General features: G+C 44.0%; 1 protein-coding gene across 1 annotated transcript in view; it reads right to left on the bottom strand.

Moving 5' to 3' along the window:
• The window catches only part of LOC125044799 (collagen alpha chain CG42342-like), a 41684-nt gene that overhangs the window by 14869 nt on the left and 8005 nt on the right, over positions 1 to 18810 (bottom strand). Inside the window, exons 3-12 of the mRNA XM_047641759.1 lie at positions 14477 to 14512; positions 11814 to 11849; positions 10952 to 11020; positions 8109 to 8177; positions 6710 to 6766; positions 5792 to 5980; positions 4669 to 4740; positions 4285 to 4320; positions 2011 to 2104; positions 1608 to 1723 (exon numbers count right to left, since the gene is read on the bottom strand). Of these exons, the coding sequence (XP_047497715.1) occupies positions 1608 to 1723; positions 2011 to 2104; positions 4285 to 4320; positions 4669 to 4740; positions 5792 to 5980; positions 6710 to 6766; positions 8109 to 8177; positions 10952 to 11020; positions 11814 to 11849; positions 14477 to 14512 (774 nt within the window). The remainder of the gene's footprint in view (positions 1 to 1607; positions 1724 to 2010; positions 2105 to 4284; positions 4321 to 4668; positions 4741 to 5791; positions 5981 to 6709; positions 6767 to 8108; positions 8178 to 10951; positions 11021 to 11813; positions 11850 to 14476; positions 14513 to 18810) is intronic.

Below are 18810 nucleotides of genomic sequence, written 5' to 3'. Positions count from 1 at the left end.
AGTTGAACTGGCACTGTTCAAAAATCACATGAGCATATATTCTTTAAAGAGAAATATCAGTTTATCATTACAGTATCAACAACTTAAAAACAAACAGAATAGTACCAACAGAACTAAAATATATAAAAGGCTTTAAACTAAATGCAAAAATGGGAAACAAAAGATTGTGCATAAAATTTATAGAATGCTAACTAAACATAAATGTGTATGTATAAAGATGACCGAACAACCTTAAACATCCTTTAAATTTGGGTTTCTTGAATAAGGTCAGCACACAATGTTAGTGTTTTATTAATTAACATTTTATCTGTTAGTAACTACTGTTTAAAGTACACATAACATTTACAAGGACTACACAAATACACAATAATACTTACACAGAACACAGGACGAACACAGGGTTAGTGACACCAGATTGGGTGAAAGGGTTAGTGACGTCACATTTGGCCGAGAGACCATTGGTCAATCGACTGGAGGAGGTGGAGACAGGACAAACACCAACACCACAGCTGACCAATCACAAATCAGCTTACAAGAAAATAAGGAACCGATTTTCTGTTAGTAGCAACCAACCACCTAAGTACAACGGAAAACCTGAATGAAAGACCTCACCCAACAGTAACCAAAGAAAATTTCGAGCAACCACAAAACCAAATCCCTTTTGGAAGACCTGAAAGTAACTAATGATTTATAATCAACGGTATGCTACTTGTTCATGCAGTTATGCAAAAATAAGGCAACATTGACATGCAAGAACTAAAGGCACATACATTATCATAATAAGCAAGTACAAAATAACAAACACAAATAGGAAACTTTAAGGGAGGTGGAAATCAAAGACATGTATATACACCATCACACAAAGGAATACACAGAATTTCACACATACAGGGACAGGGAAGGGGAGGATTTAGTATATCACCGTCCATATGGTTGTGGAAACCATATTACATAATCATATAACAGGATTCAGTACACATTACTCATTTGTTCATTCACGCTCCCATACATTACCAAGGTATCAGTGCTTTTAGACTCAAGTGATTAGTTAAATACTCATTCTGAAGTTTAATTATAACTATCAAATTTATTGGATTAATATTGAGAAATGTAGCAAATACATTAAACCAAACAGCACAGACTGTTTAACTGAGTTATCAAGGCATAGTCCTGCTACATTCCACATCTATGGTTGTGGCAGGATATTTGCCAGAGATTAGTATTACTATTCAACATATTAATCTGTAGTTTGCTAATAAACTCTGATTCACTGCTGGCCTGAATATAAAAAATGGGTATATCAAAGAAAATAGAAAAGAAGAAAAAAGTGCATATACTTGTTTCAGTGTAAAACTAGATAGTTTCCCAATATAGTCAACGTGTCACCAACAGTGTCATCTTTGGTTTAAAAGGCTGTGTTCCCTCCAAATCACAGCTATATCGTTATCATTGTAAAATCATAAAGTTATAGTTGTGATCTAATAGGATAACATGTAGTAGGACACATCCCAGTATATATGTGCATGTAGATATATATGTGTCTGTGTATTTGTGAGAGAGTGCACCCATGTTTGTACTAAGAGCATGTTATAACATGTGGTACATACCCTCTTGCCCCGCTTGCCCCTGGGTCCTCGTGGGCCTAGTATACCATCGATCCCAGGGGGTCCAATAGGTCCCTCAATGCCACGTTCACCCTTGAAACCAGGTGGCCCAGGGGGACCTAGTAAGGAGAGGATGAAGGGGAGGAGGGATTATGACTCCATCATTCAAGGTGGCTGGATGTTATCTGTACCTGGGCTTCTTATCCCTAATAACATCTAAGCCACATACCTGTACGTTTCTTCTGACACCAGGCATTATCCATAAACCAACACAGAAAAAAAAAATTATACATATAGCACGGATACAAACTGTCATTTATCACATGATCTAAGATGAGGATGCTATGGAAGGTACCACAGGAGTGAAGTGGCAGGCATTGGATCATCACAGACCCATAAAACTCACCTGGCGGCCCTGGAGGACCTTCAAGAATGGCTGCTGCAACTTCCTTGCCGTTCACAGTGGTGACGCCTCGCTCGCCCTTGGTGCCCTTCTCACCCTGGGGGGACGCAAGGGTCAGTCGTGCCAAGGGAGGAAAGAGGGAGACATGCCTTGGATAAGGATGGGTAGAAAGAAGGGGGAACAAGTATTGCTATGCTGACATATGTTGAGGAGTGGGCAGTCATGCTGAAGAGTGGGGAAAGGGAAGGGAGGAAAAAAAAGGCTGTCATTCCCACAAAGGAAGACAGCAAATTAAGTGGAAGTGAGATGGGATTAACTATAAAAAGGAGCTAGGAGGGAAGTCTGGAGGAAGGAGGTGGCATGGAAGAGGGCAGAAAGGATGGAGATGAGAGAGGTAGTCAAGTTTAGTGAAAGGGGAAAGTAGTTATCTAATTCTCAATTTCTTTTGAGGAAAGTAATCATTTGAGGGGAAAACAGAAGAATAGGAGAAGAGTTAGTAGAAAAAAAGAAGGAAACAAGATCTGTCATGTCTCAGAATAAAAAAGTTTAAGAAGGATGTAGAAGAGGTACTATTTCAAGCAAAAAAGTTGAAAATAAACTAAAGAGAAGACAAAGCCATTCTTTGAATGCTAATGAAAACAACAATAATATGAATGAATTAAATCAAGAAAATTCAGATAAAAATATTCCTGATGCAAAAAACAAAAATTAACATACAGAAACTACAAGATGTTTTTTCTTTCTCTTCTTAATCTGGTCTAATTGCTTTCTCTGACAGTTAAACTATATGAATGGAAAGTTCCTTAATTACAGACCAATGTTAAAAATATTATGGGTACACATAGAGTTCAATAGCAATTATCAGGACATGTCTGTTATCAATTATCAATAAATACTACTGTAAACCAACTAATGAGCATGAAGATGTCTGTTAGTTAGACATTTCATAAACTGTAACTAATTTAGTACTGAAGTTATCTATATAAACCTCTGTAACATGTTAAAATACAGAGAGGTTTACCCTGTTAGTCATGTTACATATAATCAATTGGCCAAAAAATTCCCTTTGCATGTTGTGTGGGCTACCTTAAAGTCAAAGTTTGCTAGCTGTTTCGCTCATCAAAAGAATGAAATGGAAGCTTGTTCAGCTGCCCTTTTCATATCATATCGTAAAGCTTTCATTAAAAAACTTGTCAATTTTGAGCATATATTTTTGAGAGGATAGAGATTTGAGATGAATTCCAATTCAAATGTAATGAAACCGAGTGTAAATCACTAGTTGTTTTATACAGGCTATTCACACTAGCTACTTATGAATCATAATAACAGATGTTATTATATCCTGTAGTTCAGTTTCATTTCCATTCTATGACAAAACACAAAATAAAGGATTCTAAGAAGACATCAAAACCATCTGCTGGAATATGAAAAAATAAATAAATAAAATAACGACAACTTGATCACACACTCTGAGCTCCAAATGGACTACTAGTCAGAATAGCGAGGCAGCACAGCTTGCAAAAACAGTGTGACTGTGTTCAAACTGTCACAAAACAGGTAGGGGAACCAGCAGTGTCAAAGAGACAAATAACTAAGAACTGAAGATCACAGTAACTGAGAACTCATATGTACAAACAGAGCTGGAAACTAGAGGAACAACAACTATCACACATTTTAGTAGTAATCACATTTGGCACATTTTAGTAGTAAAGTTGTGTGACCACTACCAAGGATATCAGCTTTGTGTGGACTAGACAACACCTATGTACAATGTGTGGATGTCTAACATGCACCAATAGATGTACAGTATAACTTCCAAGAACATTAGGCAGAATGATTACTTTTCATTTATCAACTAAAATACAGTACTTTGAATGAAACCACAATTACAAAAGACAATAGCCATTTAGCTACATCTTTCCTTGCCTTTTCCTTACATATGACAAGGCCTCAAATATACCATGTTTCATGTTGCTGTTGATTACAAACTTTGTCTTGTTTATAATGCTGACTAAAAACCTACATTGCAACCGGATATAAACTAGAAAGCATCCCTTACACAATTTTAGAATAAATTTTAGTTTCTGAATAACAAGTTCTTCCATACAGAAAAGATTATAGACAATTAAAGATTACACTGGTGCATGTTACACAAACAAAATTTACAAGCTTTGTAAGACTATGTATTAAAGCACAGTGCCACAGTGTGCAGTCTACCAGTGCTGGCTGCCATGTGCTACAGTGAAGTGGCAAAGTGGTGCTGCATTAACAACTTACGGGAGATCCCACGCTGCCGGTCTTGCCTTCTGGGCCCTGCCACAGGTGATGTGAGGAGGGTGGGGGGTGGGATGTTAGAAGCAGCAACACCAAACATTATCTTTATCTTGTTATCAACCATAATCACAGTATTGGCAGTTGGATAAGAGAATGGTAATGAAAGATTGGATAAAACTTCTAGGAAATCTTAGACTATAAAAGACCATGAAAACAATGATATACTGAGAGACAACCACCCTGGTGAGCAGGGGAGAGCAGAAATGTAAATGAAGGAGAGAAAAAGGAACAGGGTCCAGCAGCAGGCCCTGCCTCTTCCTTCTTCCTTCCCTTTGCCCTCCCCCTACCCCCACCGGTGATACAGTCCTGTACATAAATATTGCTCACAGATAGACCAGGAGGTCCAATAGGTCCTGGCAGACCATCCATTCCAGGGATTCCTGCCATCCCTCGGAAACCCTGAACCATCAGACCAACCACACGGGGAACCACGGACCACGGAGGATCATGGGCACACACGGACCATGGGGAGCACGCAGACCATCCAGGAAAAGGACCACCAGGATCAAGGACAATGAGGGACAAAGACTCTCAGTAAGGACCACAGATTACACACATACAGTCAGGCCAACATTGAGGCCACATAACAACCACAGGTACAAACGCAGACATGAGAATGACGGGGAAGAACAGACACACAAGGAGGGAGGGGGTTGGGGAGCAATGTTACATATTAACAAGCTGTGACATGTTGGGTGAGGTGATGGTGTCAAGAATAAAGCTGAGAGTTCTCTTGTAAGTTTAGGACTTTTCGGAGTAATAACTGAAGTATGAGTCTTAATAACCTGAGAGCTGACTCCAATTACTTTTCTCACAATATGCCAGATGTTCCTGTCACTTACTGTATATCAAACATGCCTGGCTCATATAGGTATCACAAATGTTGGATTATATATTTATATATCACTTTATTGCCAGGGTATACTGAAAAGACAAATGAAAAGACTTGAAGGATAGCAGGAATAAGTTCCTATTACAGGGACATGTTGGATTGAATCGTAAGAATTTATACACCTGGCAAAACCTTAAAGACACCACCACCTCATCCCTCTAAATCAAACGAGCACACGTGAAGCACAAGCTGGTACGGGATAGGGAGGGGAAATTTAAGAACTTATATATGACAGTGAAAAAAGTGATTGGTACAGACAGTCGAGTAACTTGAGGTGTCACAGAGAGAGTACGCAAAATAAAGACTAATATTACAGAGGCTTTACAGAGAATTTCATTTACTAAATGGGTATTTAATATTTGTGCTTATAACCTAAATAATAATAAAAATGGTGTAACTGTTACTGCGTTCAACCAACGATATCTGTGTGAAATTAACAAAATCGATATACGAAAAGAAATAAAACAAGTTCAATAACCAAATAATAACAAGAAAATAATCAAAAAGCACTTTGGAACTTAATCAAACGAAAGAGACTAAGATCCCACGCGTACTCACCCTCTCGCCGACAGGTCCCAGCGGTCCAGGCGGTCCCAGCGGCCCCGGAGGTCCAGCGGTGCCCGGAGTGCCCACGGGCCCGGGCGGACCTGGCTCGCCCGGGTAGCCGTCGCGCCCGTCCACGCCCGGGAGGCCGTCCTTGCCGTTGAGCCCCATGGGACCGGGCGGCCCAGGCTCGCCCGGCTCTCCCTGCAGGAATACTCGTTAGTACGCGCGGCCGCCACCGAGGGCCAGCGGGAGGGACTCGCCTTGGCCATTACTTCGTGGGGAGGTGGAGCAACCAAAGCCATTTTCTCTTTTTTTTAATTTTTTTTTGGGTGGAAGGGTCAGTCTTTTCTTGTACTACTTTACATATGATAGGTTTTGGAAATGCAAAGCTAAATCCACACTATTTTGCATATACTTCTGTTAGATACTACAGCGAAGTCCTCCCGCTGCGCCCAGCCTTATCAATTAGAGCATTATTGGCTTAAAAACTATGTTAATCCGATTACTGGTGCTTAAAAATGGTTGATCGTAATTAACCAGTTAATTCAGTGAACTTCGAAAAGAAAAATATAACTAATAATGATGAAAAAATAACTTATGATTACGTGGAATATGTTAGTAGTATATCAAGGCATAATACTACCCCAAAACCAAATAAAAAATGCAGTCAAAATTATTCATTATCTACATTGCACTAACGGTTGGGTTTAAATAAGGGATGGAGGCATGCAGAGTTATTTTTAAATATACTTACTAAATATTGTTCAAGTCAAATCAAGGATAGTTTATGAAGAAGAAAAAAATGAATATATATATGACATTTACGTCCATGGTTACTGTTTTTGTGTATCCATTATTCTGAGTGACAGCAAAACATTGAAAAAACACCAAATGTATGGCGTTTTAACAAATAAACAAGCTCTGACTTACTTTAATAGCTAATACTCTATCAGAATCTATGTAATCCCAGGCTCCTCCGGGAGTTCCCTGCAACAAGGGCGTAAGACACAAACAATCAGGAAAACACCACAGAAAACGGGAACACAGGCGTGAGGAAAAAAGGAGGGAGGACTGAAGCAGAACTGAAACCAGGTTGCTTTTTGGTTCAGCCATGAAGGAATCACTGGTCATTTCCTTACTCATTCTCCTTGCATTAAAAAAATCGTAAAACTGTCTAGATTATGGCAAAATCAAGTGAATACAAAATCAGTCCAAAAAATAAGAAAAATAATGACAACCTTTTTTGGTGGCTTTCTACCAAAAAATTAAAATATTGCTCTCAAAACAAAATCAAGAAAAAATAGTTTAGGAATGGTATTAACTCCGTTTAGAAGTTAACAAAAAACACAAAGTTAGTAAGCGAATACAAAACAAAAATACTCAACATCAAAGCAATTATTCTGTTATAATGTAACGAAAAAACCCGACTCTGACCCAATATGGGGTAACTTTGTCGACGTTAAAAAGAAGTGTATTTGTCCTCAACAACACTTGATTAGGTGCAGGTGCCAGATTTACAAACACGTGACACAAGACAGATTTAGTAAGGTGCCAGCCAAGGACGTATATAAACGGACAGACACACAGACATAAACAGACACAGAAGCGGACGTGGACAACAGTGACGAGGAACGTAGTAGACAGAAATTAAAAAAAGAGAGATTTCTGGAAATAACTGTTAGTATTTTTATTTAAACAAGGTATACAAATTAGGTGTTAGTAGTTTACACATGTACAACATAAATATTTATGAGTAGTGTTTTGTTTATACGGATAGACATGGGGTTAATTATAGTGTGCAGGTTAAAAAATTATCAAAACTACTTAAAACAATATACAGTGTTACAAAATAACTGAGTAACGAAATATACAGCTAACACTCCGTCACCGAAATAGCCTGTACAAAAACACAAATCAAACAAATACCATGTTAGTAGACCAATGAAGTCACAACTGCAGCCAAGAAAAAAAAAAAAAACAAGAAAAATTGCGGGAAAACATGACGTCACAGTGGGTAGCAAAACACAACAGTTTCGTCATCAAGTCGACAGCGATGACGTAGCAAAGGACACACTTATCACACACAGGGAACACATAACGTGGAACGTGGAACATAACACAAAAACTAGAGCAATGTGCGACAATCAGTTTAAAAAAAAAAGACCATGTGCGATCACTTTTTTTTTTTTTAATACTTTGCAGGAATTTAAAGAGTAGTAGCAGTTTGGACACACTGATGACGTCACAGAGGGGGTTACTGCAGGATTACCAACACCAGGAAGCTAAATGAAAGGAGGGGATTCCCGAGTTTGTTTCCGTGCTGTCTCACCTTAATAGCGATGATTTCTGCATAGCCTAACGTACCACCTTCCAAGCTTGTTATAGATCTTTTAATGCCCTGAAATAAAATGTGAGTTGGAACCGTTAAAAGCCGAATATTTAAGCTTGGAGATCGGACAGGAGTGAAGCTGGCTAGACGTTGGCGGGTTATGCCGACCCTGGAAGAGAACCTCGAGTGAACATTGGGAGTGACAGGAGTTAGCCCAAAGCCGGCTGCTACTTCGCTACTTCCGTCTAACAGTGCTCGCCTGGGGGACAAAAACCTTAAGAGCGAAACCTGTGGAATGCTACGTGACAGAGACAGAGACAGACACATAGACACACAGACACACACACACAGACACACACACACATACACACACACACACACACACACACACACACACACACACACACACACACACACACACACACACACACACACACACACACACACACTTGGGTCTTATCTACTTTGTTTTTGTTTTTTTCTGTCTCTGTCTTGAACCTAAATTTTATTTGAACGTCTTAACTTTCCCGTCTCTCCTAAACCTAAAATTCTGTTGAAACCAAACGCATTCCGTACCCTTCCCCTTTATCCTCTTACAACACTCAAACACACTATCAAATAAGAAAAGCGGAATCCCCATTACCTATTTAACATCTCCCTACTTCTTCCACAAACTAAGAAACAGTCGACAAAGGACAAAGGAATCGAGCAAATGGCCACTATTAAGGCGATCAACATTCCCGCGTGTCTGGCTGCCCCTGCTGGCCTCGCTCGCTCCTGACAGCCTGCCTTGACAGCCTGCCTCAACGGATGTCCTGCCAACATCAATCTTATAAGACACCGACATGCACAAGACGCAAATGTGATTCCCTTGTCCGACCGGTAATGCCAGCTCTCCGGACAGATTGACTGATTACCTCTCGATCGCTCGCTCGCTCTCTCCTGCTCTCGCGCTCTCTCGTTCGCTCATGTCTCCCGCTCTGTCTTCCTCTCTTTTTCTCGTTTTCTATCTTTTTTTTCTATCTATCTATCTATCTATCTATTTATCTATCTATCTATGTACCTATCTAATCTACTACCTACCTATCTTCCCCCCCACCTCTCTCTCTCGCTCTCGCTCTCGCTCTCGCTCTCGCTCTCGCTCTCGCTCTCGCTCTCGCTCTCGCTCTCGCTCTCGCTCTCGCTCTCGCTCTCGCTCTCGCTCTCGCTCTCGCTCTCGCTCTCGCTCTCGCTCTCGCTCTCGCTCTCGCTCTCGCTCTCTCGCTCTCTCTCTCTCTCTCTCTCTCTCTCTCTCTCTCTCTCTCTCTCTCTCTCTCTCTCTCTCTCTCTCTCTCTCTCTCTCTCTCTCTCTCTCTCTCTCTCTCTCCCTCTCCCGAGCATACACGTGCACGCACCAGCAAGTATACACGCACCAGCACGTATACACGCACACGCACGCACAGTCCCATACTTCTCTCTTGAAATTGATACTACAGCCGACGAGTCAGCCCCAAGACCCAGGCATACACAAAACAGGACTTGAACAATGTTTGGCCTTGCTTCTGTTTGTTTCTCTCTATTTGGCTGTCTGTCTGTCTGTCTGTGTGTCTGTCTGTCTGTCTGTCTGTCTGTCTGTCTGTCTGTCTGTCTGTCTGTGTCTGTCTCTATATTTGTCTGTCTGTCTGCTTCCCTCTATTTGTCTGTCTGTCTGTCTGTCTGTCTGTCTGTCTCTATATCTGTCTGTCTGTCTGTCTCTATATCTGTCTGTCTGTCTGTTTCTCTCTATTTGGCTGTCTTTCTGTCTCTTTATTTGTCTGTCCGTCTGTCTGTTTCTCTCTGTTTGGGTGGTGTGTGTCTGTCTGTCTGTCTGTCTGTCTGTCTGTCTGTCTGTCTGTCTGTCTGTCTGTCTGTCTGTCTGTCTGTCTGTCTGTCTGTTTGTTTGTCTTTCTCTTTATTTGTCTGTCTGTCTGTTTATCTCTGTTTGGGTGTGTGTCTGTCTGTTTATCTCTGTTTGGGTGTGTGTCTGTCTGTCTCTGTCTCTGTCTCTGTCTCTGTCTCTGTCTCTGTCTCTGTCTCTGTCTCTGTCTCTGTCTCTGTCTCTGTCTCTGTCTCTCTCTCTCTCCCCCCCCCCCCCCCCTTTAACCTGCGTCTCAAGAATTACCTAGAAGACCTTGAGAAAACAACACAGCCCTTCAAACGGCAGATTCCCTTACCTCCCCCCCCCCCCTCACGCCCCCCTTGTCATCCACTCCCCACGCCCTCGACGCACTCACGCCTCTCACAGCCATCCAGTGCCACCCTTTTGGCAGCTCTCTAAGCCCACGCTCCGATATTCAGTGCCATTTACTCATCTCTCTCTCTCTCTCTCTCTCTCTCTCTCTCTCTCTCTCTCTCTCTCTCTCTCTCTCTCTCTCTCTCTCTCTCTCTCTCTCTCTCTCTCTCTCTTCTTTCTTTCTTTCTTTCTTTCTCTCTCTCTCTCTCTCTTTGCGTCGAACGGTATAGTGCCATTTCTAGAAGAGTGCCATTTCTAGAAGAAAGGATGGCACTAATACGTTCTTCGCCCTAATTCCATGGCCGTTCGTTTCCTACCTAGGAAAAAAAAAATGGCACTCGGGATATCTCTCACCCTTAAATTCCTAAACCACAAGATTAATATAATTAGTACCTTTTTTAACAATCCATATTTCTCTCTTTTTAAAGAAAGCTGGACAAGACAAAATTACACATCAAAATAAATACAAAAAGAACCATCAGATATGTACAAAACGTTGAAAATCCTCTTTTATATATATATATATCTTTTTTGTTTGTTTGTTTTATTTGTACACCTGGAGAGCGCCCTCGAGCGCGTCCCGACACCTCACCTTGGCTTTCCCGAAGATGTCGTAGCCGCTGCCGGGGTCTCCCTTGACGCCCTTCTCGCCCGTCTCGCCCTGTCGAAGTTAAAATCACATTAGTGTCGCCCTTGGGTACGCCGCCCTTCGCATGCACTCTCCTGCTGGGGATCTACGGACTAGGGGTCTTAAAGGAACAGCCGGTATGACGGTGAAGTGCGGACGATTTGTCGATCTTTTGATGTTTAAAAAGAAAAAAAAAATATCGAGATGAATCAGACTCGCATGCAATAGACAACCGAGCTTGAACTCTGCGGTTTCTGCCAGCCACATTTCAAATACAAAAATGAGGACAAAATACAGACATAAATTTAAAATTGCAATGCAACAACGTTGTAAGGAATATAAAAGGACTCCTTGTTGAAGAACTCCAAAATATCGAGGTACAACATGATTACACATATAATTCTTATTTTATATTCTTATTTCTTCAAATATACAAATTCTCTCTCTCTTACTCTCTCCCCTCTCACTCTATTATTTTCCTCTCTTTCGACTCTATTACTATCCCCTCTTCTTCTTTCATACTCTCTCCCTCTCCCCCTTTTTCACTCTATTATTCTCCCCCTCTTTCTCTCCATTATTCTCCCCTCTTTCTCTCTATTACCCCCCCTCCTCTCTCTATTACCCCGCCCTGCCCCGCTCTCTCTCTCTCTCTCTTCTCTCTCTCTCTCTTTCTCTTTCTCTTTCTCTTTCTCTTTCTCTTTCTCTTTCTCTTTCTCTTTCTCTTTCTCTTTCTCTTTCTCTTTCTCTCTCTCTCTCTCTCTCTCTCTCTCTCTCTCTCTCTCCCTCTCTCTCTCTCTCTGTTCTTACGATGACAAAGACAACTTACTGGTTCACCCTTTGGCCCGTCCAAGCCGATGGGGCCCTGAAAGAATATATAAATGTTTATTTTCGACTCTGAATTTCGGCGAATATTTGATGGTATTGTTACTGGTCTTTTAAAAAGAAAATGACGGACGTTGGTGTAAAAAAAAGTAATAATAAAATTGAAATTCAAATCTGGATGATAATTGTTAAGTTATGTAATATGCTTCTTGAGTGGAACCATGCTAAGCATTACGAGATGTTTAATTCTGTTAAAATTCCATCAAAATATTAATGTAAAATATTGCAGTAAAAAAAACAGAGGCAATGAACTACGAAACATTAAATAAGAAAACAATAATTATAATATAAGCATGCATCCGCCTTAAGCAAGTTACCATGCATATGCCTAATCAAATGCCATGCAAGAAGGGTGCATATAAAATAAAAAGGAAATAAAATAAAAAGGGATAATTGACCAAGTAATTGCATTTGTAGATTAGAAATGAAACAGAGCGGCTGCGAGGGCCTTGTTAGGGAACCTAGGGTCAAATTACAAGTTGAAGTCATTATATATATATATATATATATATATATATATATATATTATATATACACATTTATTTATACATAATATATATTGTATACATATTATATATCTTATATATTAAATATATATATATATATATATATACATCAAAGGATTATGATATTTACAAATGGCTCGTCCCCGCAAAATTCCAGCTGATCCTGGAACCCTGGTATTAGCGCCAATGACTGCCCCTACCTCCCCCCCACCCCTCCCTCTCCCCCACCCACATGAGGGAATCGAAAAAGGTTAATTTCTACTCCATCTAGATATATACACGGATGAACCCAGACAATCCCGTGACGCATGGCGTTTGGAATTAGCACCCTTATGGCGCACCTACAGAGGGCCTAGAATGCGCAGCCGCACGCGCCGAGTGAGAAGGGGGCAGGGGGATATCGCCCTCACTCCAGCAGGCGATAAGGTTCAAAATCCCGTTGGACGGGAAGTGCTCTCCTGATGAACAGTTAACCCCAGATTAGTTGAACAGCCAACCAACGTTAATTAACACTGACAGTTACTTTTGGCCAGACAAAAAAAAATGATCATGATACCCATAAATCGCTCCACAAAAGCGAGTAGAGAAAAAAAAGAAAAGTAAAAAAAAAAAAAAAAAAAATCTCTTCTCCCTAAAAAAAAAAGAAGAAATAAAAATAACAGAAAACGACTCTGAACCGAAACCAGGGAGCGCACATTAACCTTGGCAAGGCTGTTAATAAATATTAGTGTTTAATTGAGCGAGCAACCCCGTGGCATCACCGACACTATTACGAGTGCCATTGCCCAGTATTAAGGGATCTACACCCGCGAGGGGGCGCGCGCGCTGACTGGGAAAGCGAGGGGTTGGGGAGGGGGAGGGAAGGGAAGAGGGAGGGGGGGAGGGAAGGGAAGAGGGAGGGGGAGGAGAGAAGGGAAGAGAGAGGGGGGGGGGGAGGAGAGAAGGGAAGAGTGAGGGGGAGGAGAGAAGGGAAGAGTAGGGAGGGGTGGAGGGAGGGGGAGGAGAGAAGGGAAGAGGAGGGATTTGGGGAGGGGAGGGGGAGGAGAGATGGGGAGAGGAGGGATAGGACGTGAATTGGGAAGAGGAGAAGGGAAAAAGAAGGGAGAGAAGTAGGAAGGGAATAAGAAGAGGAGAGAAAGGTAGAGGGAGAGGGAGGGAGGAGAGGAAAAGGCCGGGGGGGAGGAGGAACAGGAGGAGGAGGAGGAGGAGGAGGAGGAGGAGGAGGAGGAGGAGGAGGAGGAAGAGGAAGAGGATGAGAAGAAAGAGGAGGAAGAGGAGGAGGAGGAGGAGGAGGAGGAGGAGGAGGAGGAGGAGGAGGAGGAGGAGGAGGAGGAGGAGGAAGAGGATGAGAAGGAAGAGGAGGAAGAGGAGGAAGAAGAGGAGGAGGAGGAGGAGGAGGAGGAGGAGGAGGAGGAGGAGGAGGAGGAGGAGGAGGAGGAGGAGGAGGAGGAGGAGGAGGAGGAGGAAGAGGAAGAGGATGAGAAGGAAGAGGAGGAAGAGGAGGAAGAAGGAGAGGAGGAGGAGGAGGAGGAGGAGGAGGAGGAGGAGGAGGAGGAGGAGGAGGAGGAGGAGGAGGAGGAGGAGGAGAATAGCGAATGCGAGGAACAGAACAATGAAGAAGAGGAACAGAAGGAAGGGGAGAGAAAGGAGGAGAAAACCAACCACGAAAACACAAGCAAGAGGGAATATACCTCGTCAAGAAGTATCAATCGGACTTAAAGAGTAAAAGACGTTGAAAAAAGATAAAAGAAAAAAAAAAAGTCCATGAAAAAAAAAAATAAACAGTAATGTGAGAATAATAATTAAAAAAAATCGAATTGATGTGCGCAAACAAAGCTCATTCACATAGGAGAACCCCAACGCCCTTGAGTAAACTTCAAGAAGTCGACAATAAAATATGTCAACACGGCCAAAGAAAAGTGCCAATCCCGAGCCCCACGATGCCAGAGGGTCTTTCTGTTAGGGGGAAAAAAGAGGAGGAGGAGGAGGTGTGGATTTTTATAGGAATCGTGTGTACAAGAGAGCTAGATCAGGGTTAGGTTACGGCTGTGTAATACGGTTAGGGTCGGCCCTAAAAGCCCATTACAATGCTCCCACCGACCGGGAAACCAGGGTAGCCGCGGTGTCCCTTAAGGCCCTGAAACAGAGAAACCGCCGTTAATGCAGTCACCCTTCGACCCCGGAACCAAAGGCACGATTAGTTCACCTGGAAATAAAGCTGCGTTCTTGTGGCGCGCGAAAAAAAACAAAAGCGAAACGACGGGGCGGCCATCTTTGAAAAGAGAGCGCGCCAAAAAAGTAACGCTTGCGTGGACAATTCTGGCTCTACCGTCTCAAAAAGAAATCCCCCAATAAATTGAAACACTTCCAGACGATCAACAGCATGAGCAAAAATAAAATTAAAAAAAAACCTGAGTAATTTATCAGCACCACAAGAACGCATCTTAGAGCGTGTGTACCTGACTCACCTACAAAGTCAACATTGACAGACCAAACACGAGTCGAGCGAAGATCACTCACTCTACTACAAAATGGCTTAACGCGTCAACCCACCGCTGGCTATTTAGAGCAACAAGCTGGATTCAATTCAAGAGAATAGAGGATATTAAGACCAGCTCTGAAAGTACTACACAAATACGCGTGTTAATTAAAAATAATGGCTCGTTGGGGGGGGGGGGGGGGGAGGCGGGGGGTTACCGTTTAACTTATTATTAGTCAGCCAAAAAAAAAAAAGAACATTTTAATAATAATTAATATTTAAATCTGATGAAACCAAAAGCATTAGTTCAAATAAAGCGATTAGAACATTAAAAAAAAAACACAGATATCATCCATTATTTTTTTTTCTTTCAGAGTATGTCCATACTGAAAAGAAATTAAAAAAAAAACACTCTGTTCTACCTTGTTCAGAAGTAAATATACTATTATGTGGACTCGTGTACTTGGCGATTCGTATTCCACATAACGGAGAGCAGTTGACAAACAAACAAAAATATAAAAAGAGAGAGAGAGAGAGAGAGAGAGAGAGAGAGAGAGAGAGAGAGAGAGAGAGAGAGAGAGAGAGAGAGAGAGAGAGAGAGAGAGAGAGAGAGAGAGGGCGAGAGAGAGAGAAAGAGAGAGAAAGAAAGAGAGAAAGAGAGAGAGAGAGAGAGAGAGAGAGAGAGAGAGAGAGAGAGAGAGAGAGAGAGAGAGAGAGATAAAGAGAGAGAAAGAGAGAGAGAAAGAGAGAGAGAGAGAGAGAGAGAGAGAGAGAGAGAGAGAGAGAGAGAGAGAGAGAGAGAGAGAGAGAGAGAGAGAGAGAGAAAGCGAAGAAACAGACTTAAAAGAAAAGAATCCCCAAATCCCGGGGAGAAATGTCCTACGGGGATTTACACGGGATGCAGTTGCTGCTGAAACACGCCGCGGATTCCCGTAAACTGAGCGAAAAAAAAATCCTTACTGATCGGTCGTTTGTTTTAGACGATGGAATGGGAGGAATATGAAGGAAATTATAATGATCGAGAAACAAATGCATTATAAATGTCAAATAGGAGGAGGAGGAGGAGGAGGGGGAGGGGGAGGGGGGAGGGGGAGGGGGAGGGGGAGGGGGGGAGGAGGGGGGGAGCAGGAGGAGGAGGAGGAGGTGGAGGAGGAGGTGGAGGAGGAGGTGGAGGAGGAGGAGGAGGAGGAGGAGGAAGAACTTGGACTCATCACCATATTCATCACCAAGAGAACACTCCCGTCTATTAGTCAATTCATCAACCTTCCCTTCCCTCCTCTCTCCCCCTCCCCTTCCTTCCTTAGCTCTTCCCCTCCCTCTACCTTCCCTCAGCTCTTCCCCTCCCTCTACCTTCCATCATCTCCCCTTTCTTCCCTCCTCTCCCCTTCCTTCCCTCCCTCCCCTTCCTTCCCTTCTCTCCCCTTCAACACTTCTCCCTCCTTCTCATCCCTCCTCTTTCCCCATCCCCTTCCCTCCTCCCCTTTCATTCCTGACATCCCTCCCCTTCCCCCTCCTCTCCCCTTCTCCCTCCTCTCCCCTTCTCCCTCCCTCCCCTTCCTTCCCACCTCTCCCCTTCTCCCTCCTCTCCCCTTCTCCCTCCCTCCCCTTCCTTCCCACCTCTCCCCTTCTCCCTCCTCTCCCCTTCTCCCTCCCTCCCCTTCCTTCCCACCTCTCCCCTTCTCCCTCCTCTCCCCTTCTCCCTCCCTCCCCTTCCTTCCCACCTCTCCCCTTCTCCCTCCTCTCCCCTTCTCCCTCCCTCCCCTTCCTTCCCCCCTCTCCCCTTCTCCCTCCTCTCCCCTTCTCCCTCCCTCCCCTTCCTTCCCACCTCTCCCCTTCTCCCTCCTCTCCCCTTCTCCCTCCTCTCCCCTTCTCCCTCCTCTCCCCTTCCCCCTCCTCTCCCCTTCTCCCTCCCTCCCCTTCCTTCCCACCTCTCCCCTTCTCCCTCCTCTCTCCTTCTCCCTCCTCTCCCCTTCCCCCTCCTCTCCCCTTCCCCCTCCTCTCCCCTTCCTCCTCCTCTCCCCTTCCCCCTCCTCTCCCCTTCCCCCTCCTCTCCCCTTCCCCCCCACCCCTTCCTTCCCCCTCCTCTCCCCTTCCCCCCCACCCCTTCCTTCCCCCCGGCAATTCCTCATCAGGATGCGCCGCCTTGGCCCTGAGTTCACAAAGCTTCTAAGTTCCGGCGCTCAAATCATTACGGATGACTCAAACTTCCTGCCATTTTTACGTCCTTGTCTCTCCTTTTCTTTCTCTTTTTTTTTTTTCTTTTTTTTTTTTTCTCTTATTTCCTAACGTAACGCGTCTTGTGGTATTACCTTTGTTTTTGACTTCGTTCCCGCTTCATTTCCGTTTGTTGTTATTGTTTTTTTTTTTTTTTTTCTTTGGTCTCTCTTCTCTTTGTTTCTATTCTCTCTATTCATTCATTTATTTATCTCTTCCGTTCATTACATCACTTCCCTTCCATTCCATCTTTCGTCAATTTCTTACTTTTTCCTCCCTTTCTTTCTTTCCTCTTTTGTGTCTTCCCTCCTCTCTCTCTCTCTCTCTCTCTCTCTCTCTCTCTCTCTCTCTCTCTCTCTCTCTCTCTCTCTCTCTCTCTCTCTCTCTCTCTCTCTCTCTCTCTCTCTCTCCCTTTCATCTTCTGAAATTACGTCTTTCTCCCCTTCCCTCCTCCATCCCTCTTTCGTCCTTGCTCCCTTTATCTTCCATTTCTCTTCATTCTTTCGTCTTCTCTCCTCCCTTTCACCTTTCACCATTCTCTCCTTTCCACACTCCTCCCCTTTCCTCACATTCTTTCTTCCTCCTTCCCTCTTATTTTCCTAATTTCGCCTTCTCTCTGCTCCTCATTTCTCCTTCTCTCCCTCGTGACAGATTTCCGTCTCTTCCCTTCCTCCTCTATTCATCTCTCCCTTTCCTTTCTCTCTCTCCCTCCCTTATTCCTTAATCCTCCCTAACGTTCATCTCCTCTTTAAAAGATCACTGCCTCCGCCCTTCTTCCTTCTCCCTCCCTCCTAAGAACACCTTGTCACTTCCTCTCTTCCCTTTCCTTCCTTGCCCTTCTATCCTTTCCTTTCCTTTCCTTTCCTTTCCTTCTATCCTTCCCTTCCCTTCCCTTCCCTTCCCTTCCCTTCCCTTCCCTTCCCTTCCCTTCCCTTCCCTTCCCTTCCCTTTCCTGCCTCCCTCCTTTCCTGCCTCCCTCCTTCCCTCCCTCTTTCCTCCCTCCCTCCCTCTTTCCTCCCTCCCTCCCTCTTTCCTCCCTCCCTCCCTCTTTCCTCCCTCCCTCTTCCCTCTCCCCCTCCTTCCCTCTCTCCCTCCTTCCCTCCCTCCTAAGAACTCCCTGCCTGTCTCGCCCTCCCTGATCCTTCCCAAGAGAACGTCAATTGAGAGTCCGAATGAAGGCCTGTAATTGGATCTCCATCAAGATATCTCGGCTGTTTACAACTTAGCACCAGAGTCCGCAGACCTCTGGATGTGAAGGGAGGAGAGGGGGAGGGGAGGGGAGGGGAGAAGAGAGGGGAGGAGAGGGGAGGAGAAGGGGAGGAGAGGGGAGGAGAGGGGAGAGGGGAAGAGAAGGGAGGAGAGGGGAGAGGGGAAGAGAAGGGAGGAGAGGGGAGAGGGGAGAGGGGGAGGAGAGGGGGAGGGAAGGGAAGGGGAGAGGGGAGGTGAGGGGAGGGGAGGGGAAAGGAGAAGGGAGGGGAGAGGGAAGGAGAGGAGAGGAGAAGGGAGGACAGGAGGAGAAGAGGGGAGGACTAAGGGAGGTGAGGTGAGGGGAGGCCAGGGGAAAGGAGGAACAGAGGAATGAAATAGGGGGAAAGAAGTAAAAGAAGAAGGGGAAGGATTCAGAGACATCCACCTTAATCTTGATCCATCCATTCTCCTCCCCGTTCCGCTACAACCTCCCCCTCCCCTCCCTCCCTCCCTCCCTCCCTCCCTCCCTCCCTCCCTCCCTCCCTCCCTCCCTC

Source organism: Penaeus chinensis, chromosome 36 (assembly GCF_019202785.1).
Source record: "Penaeus chinensis breed Huanghai No. 1 chromosome 36, ASM1920278v2, whole genome shotgun sequence".
Lineage (NCBI taxonomy): Eukaryota > Metazoa > Arthropoda > Malacostraca > Decapoda > Penaeidae > Penaeus > Penaeus chinensis.
This window is presented reverse-complemented; position numbering and strand designations above follow the sequence as displayed.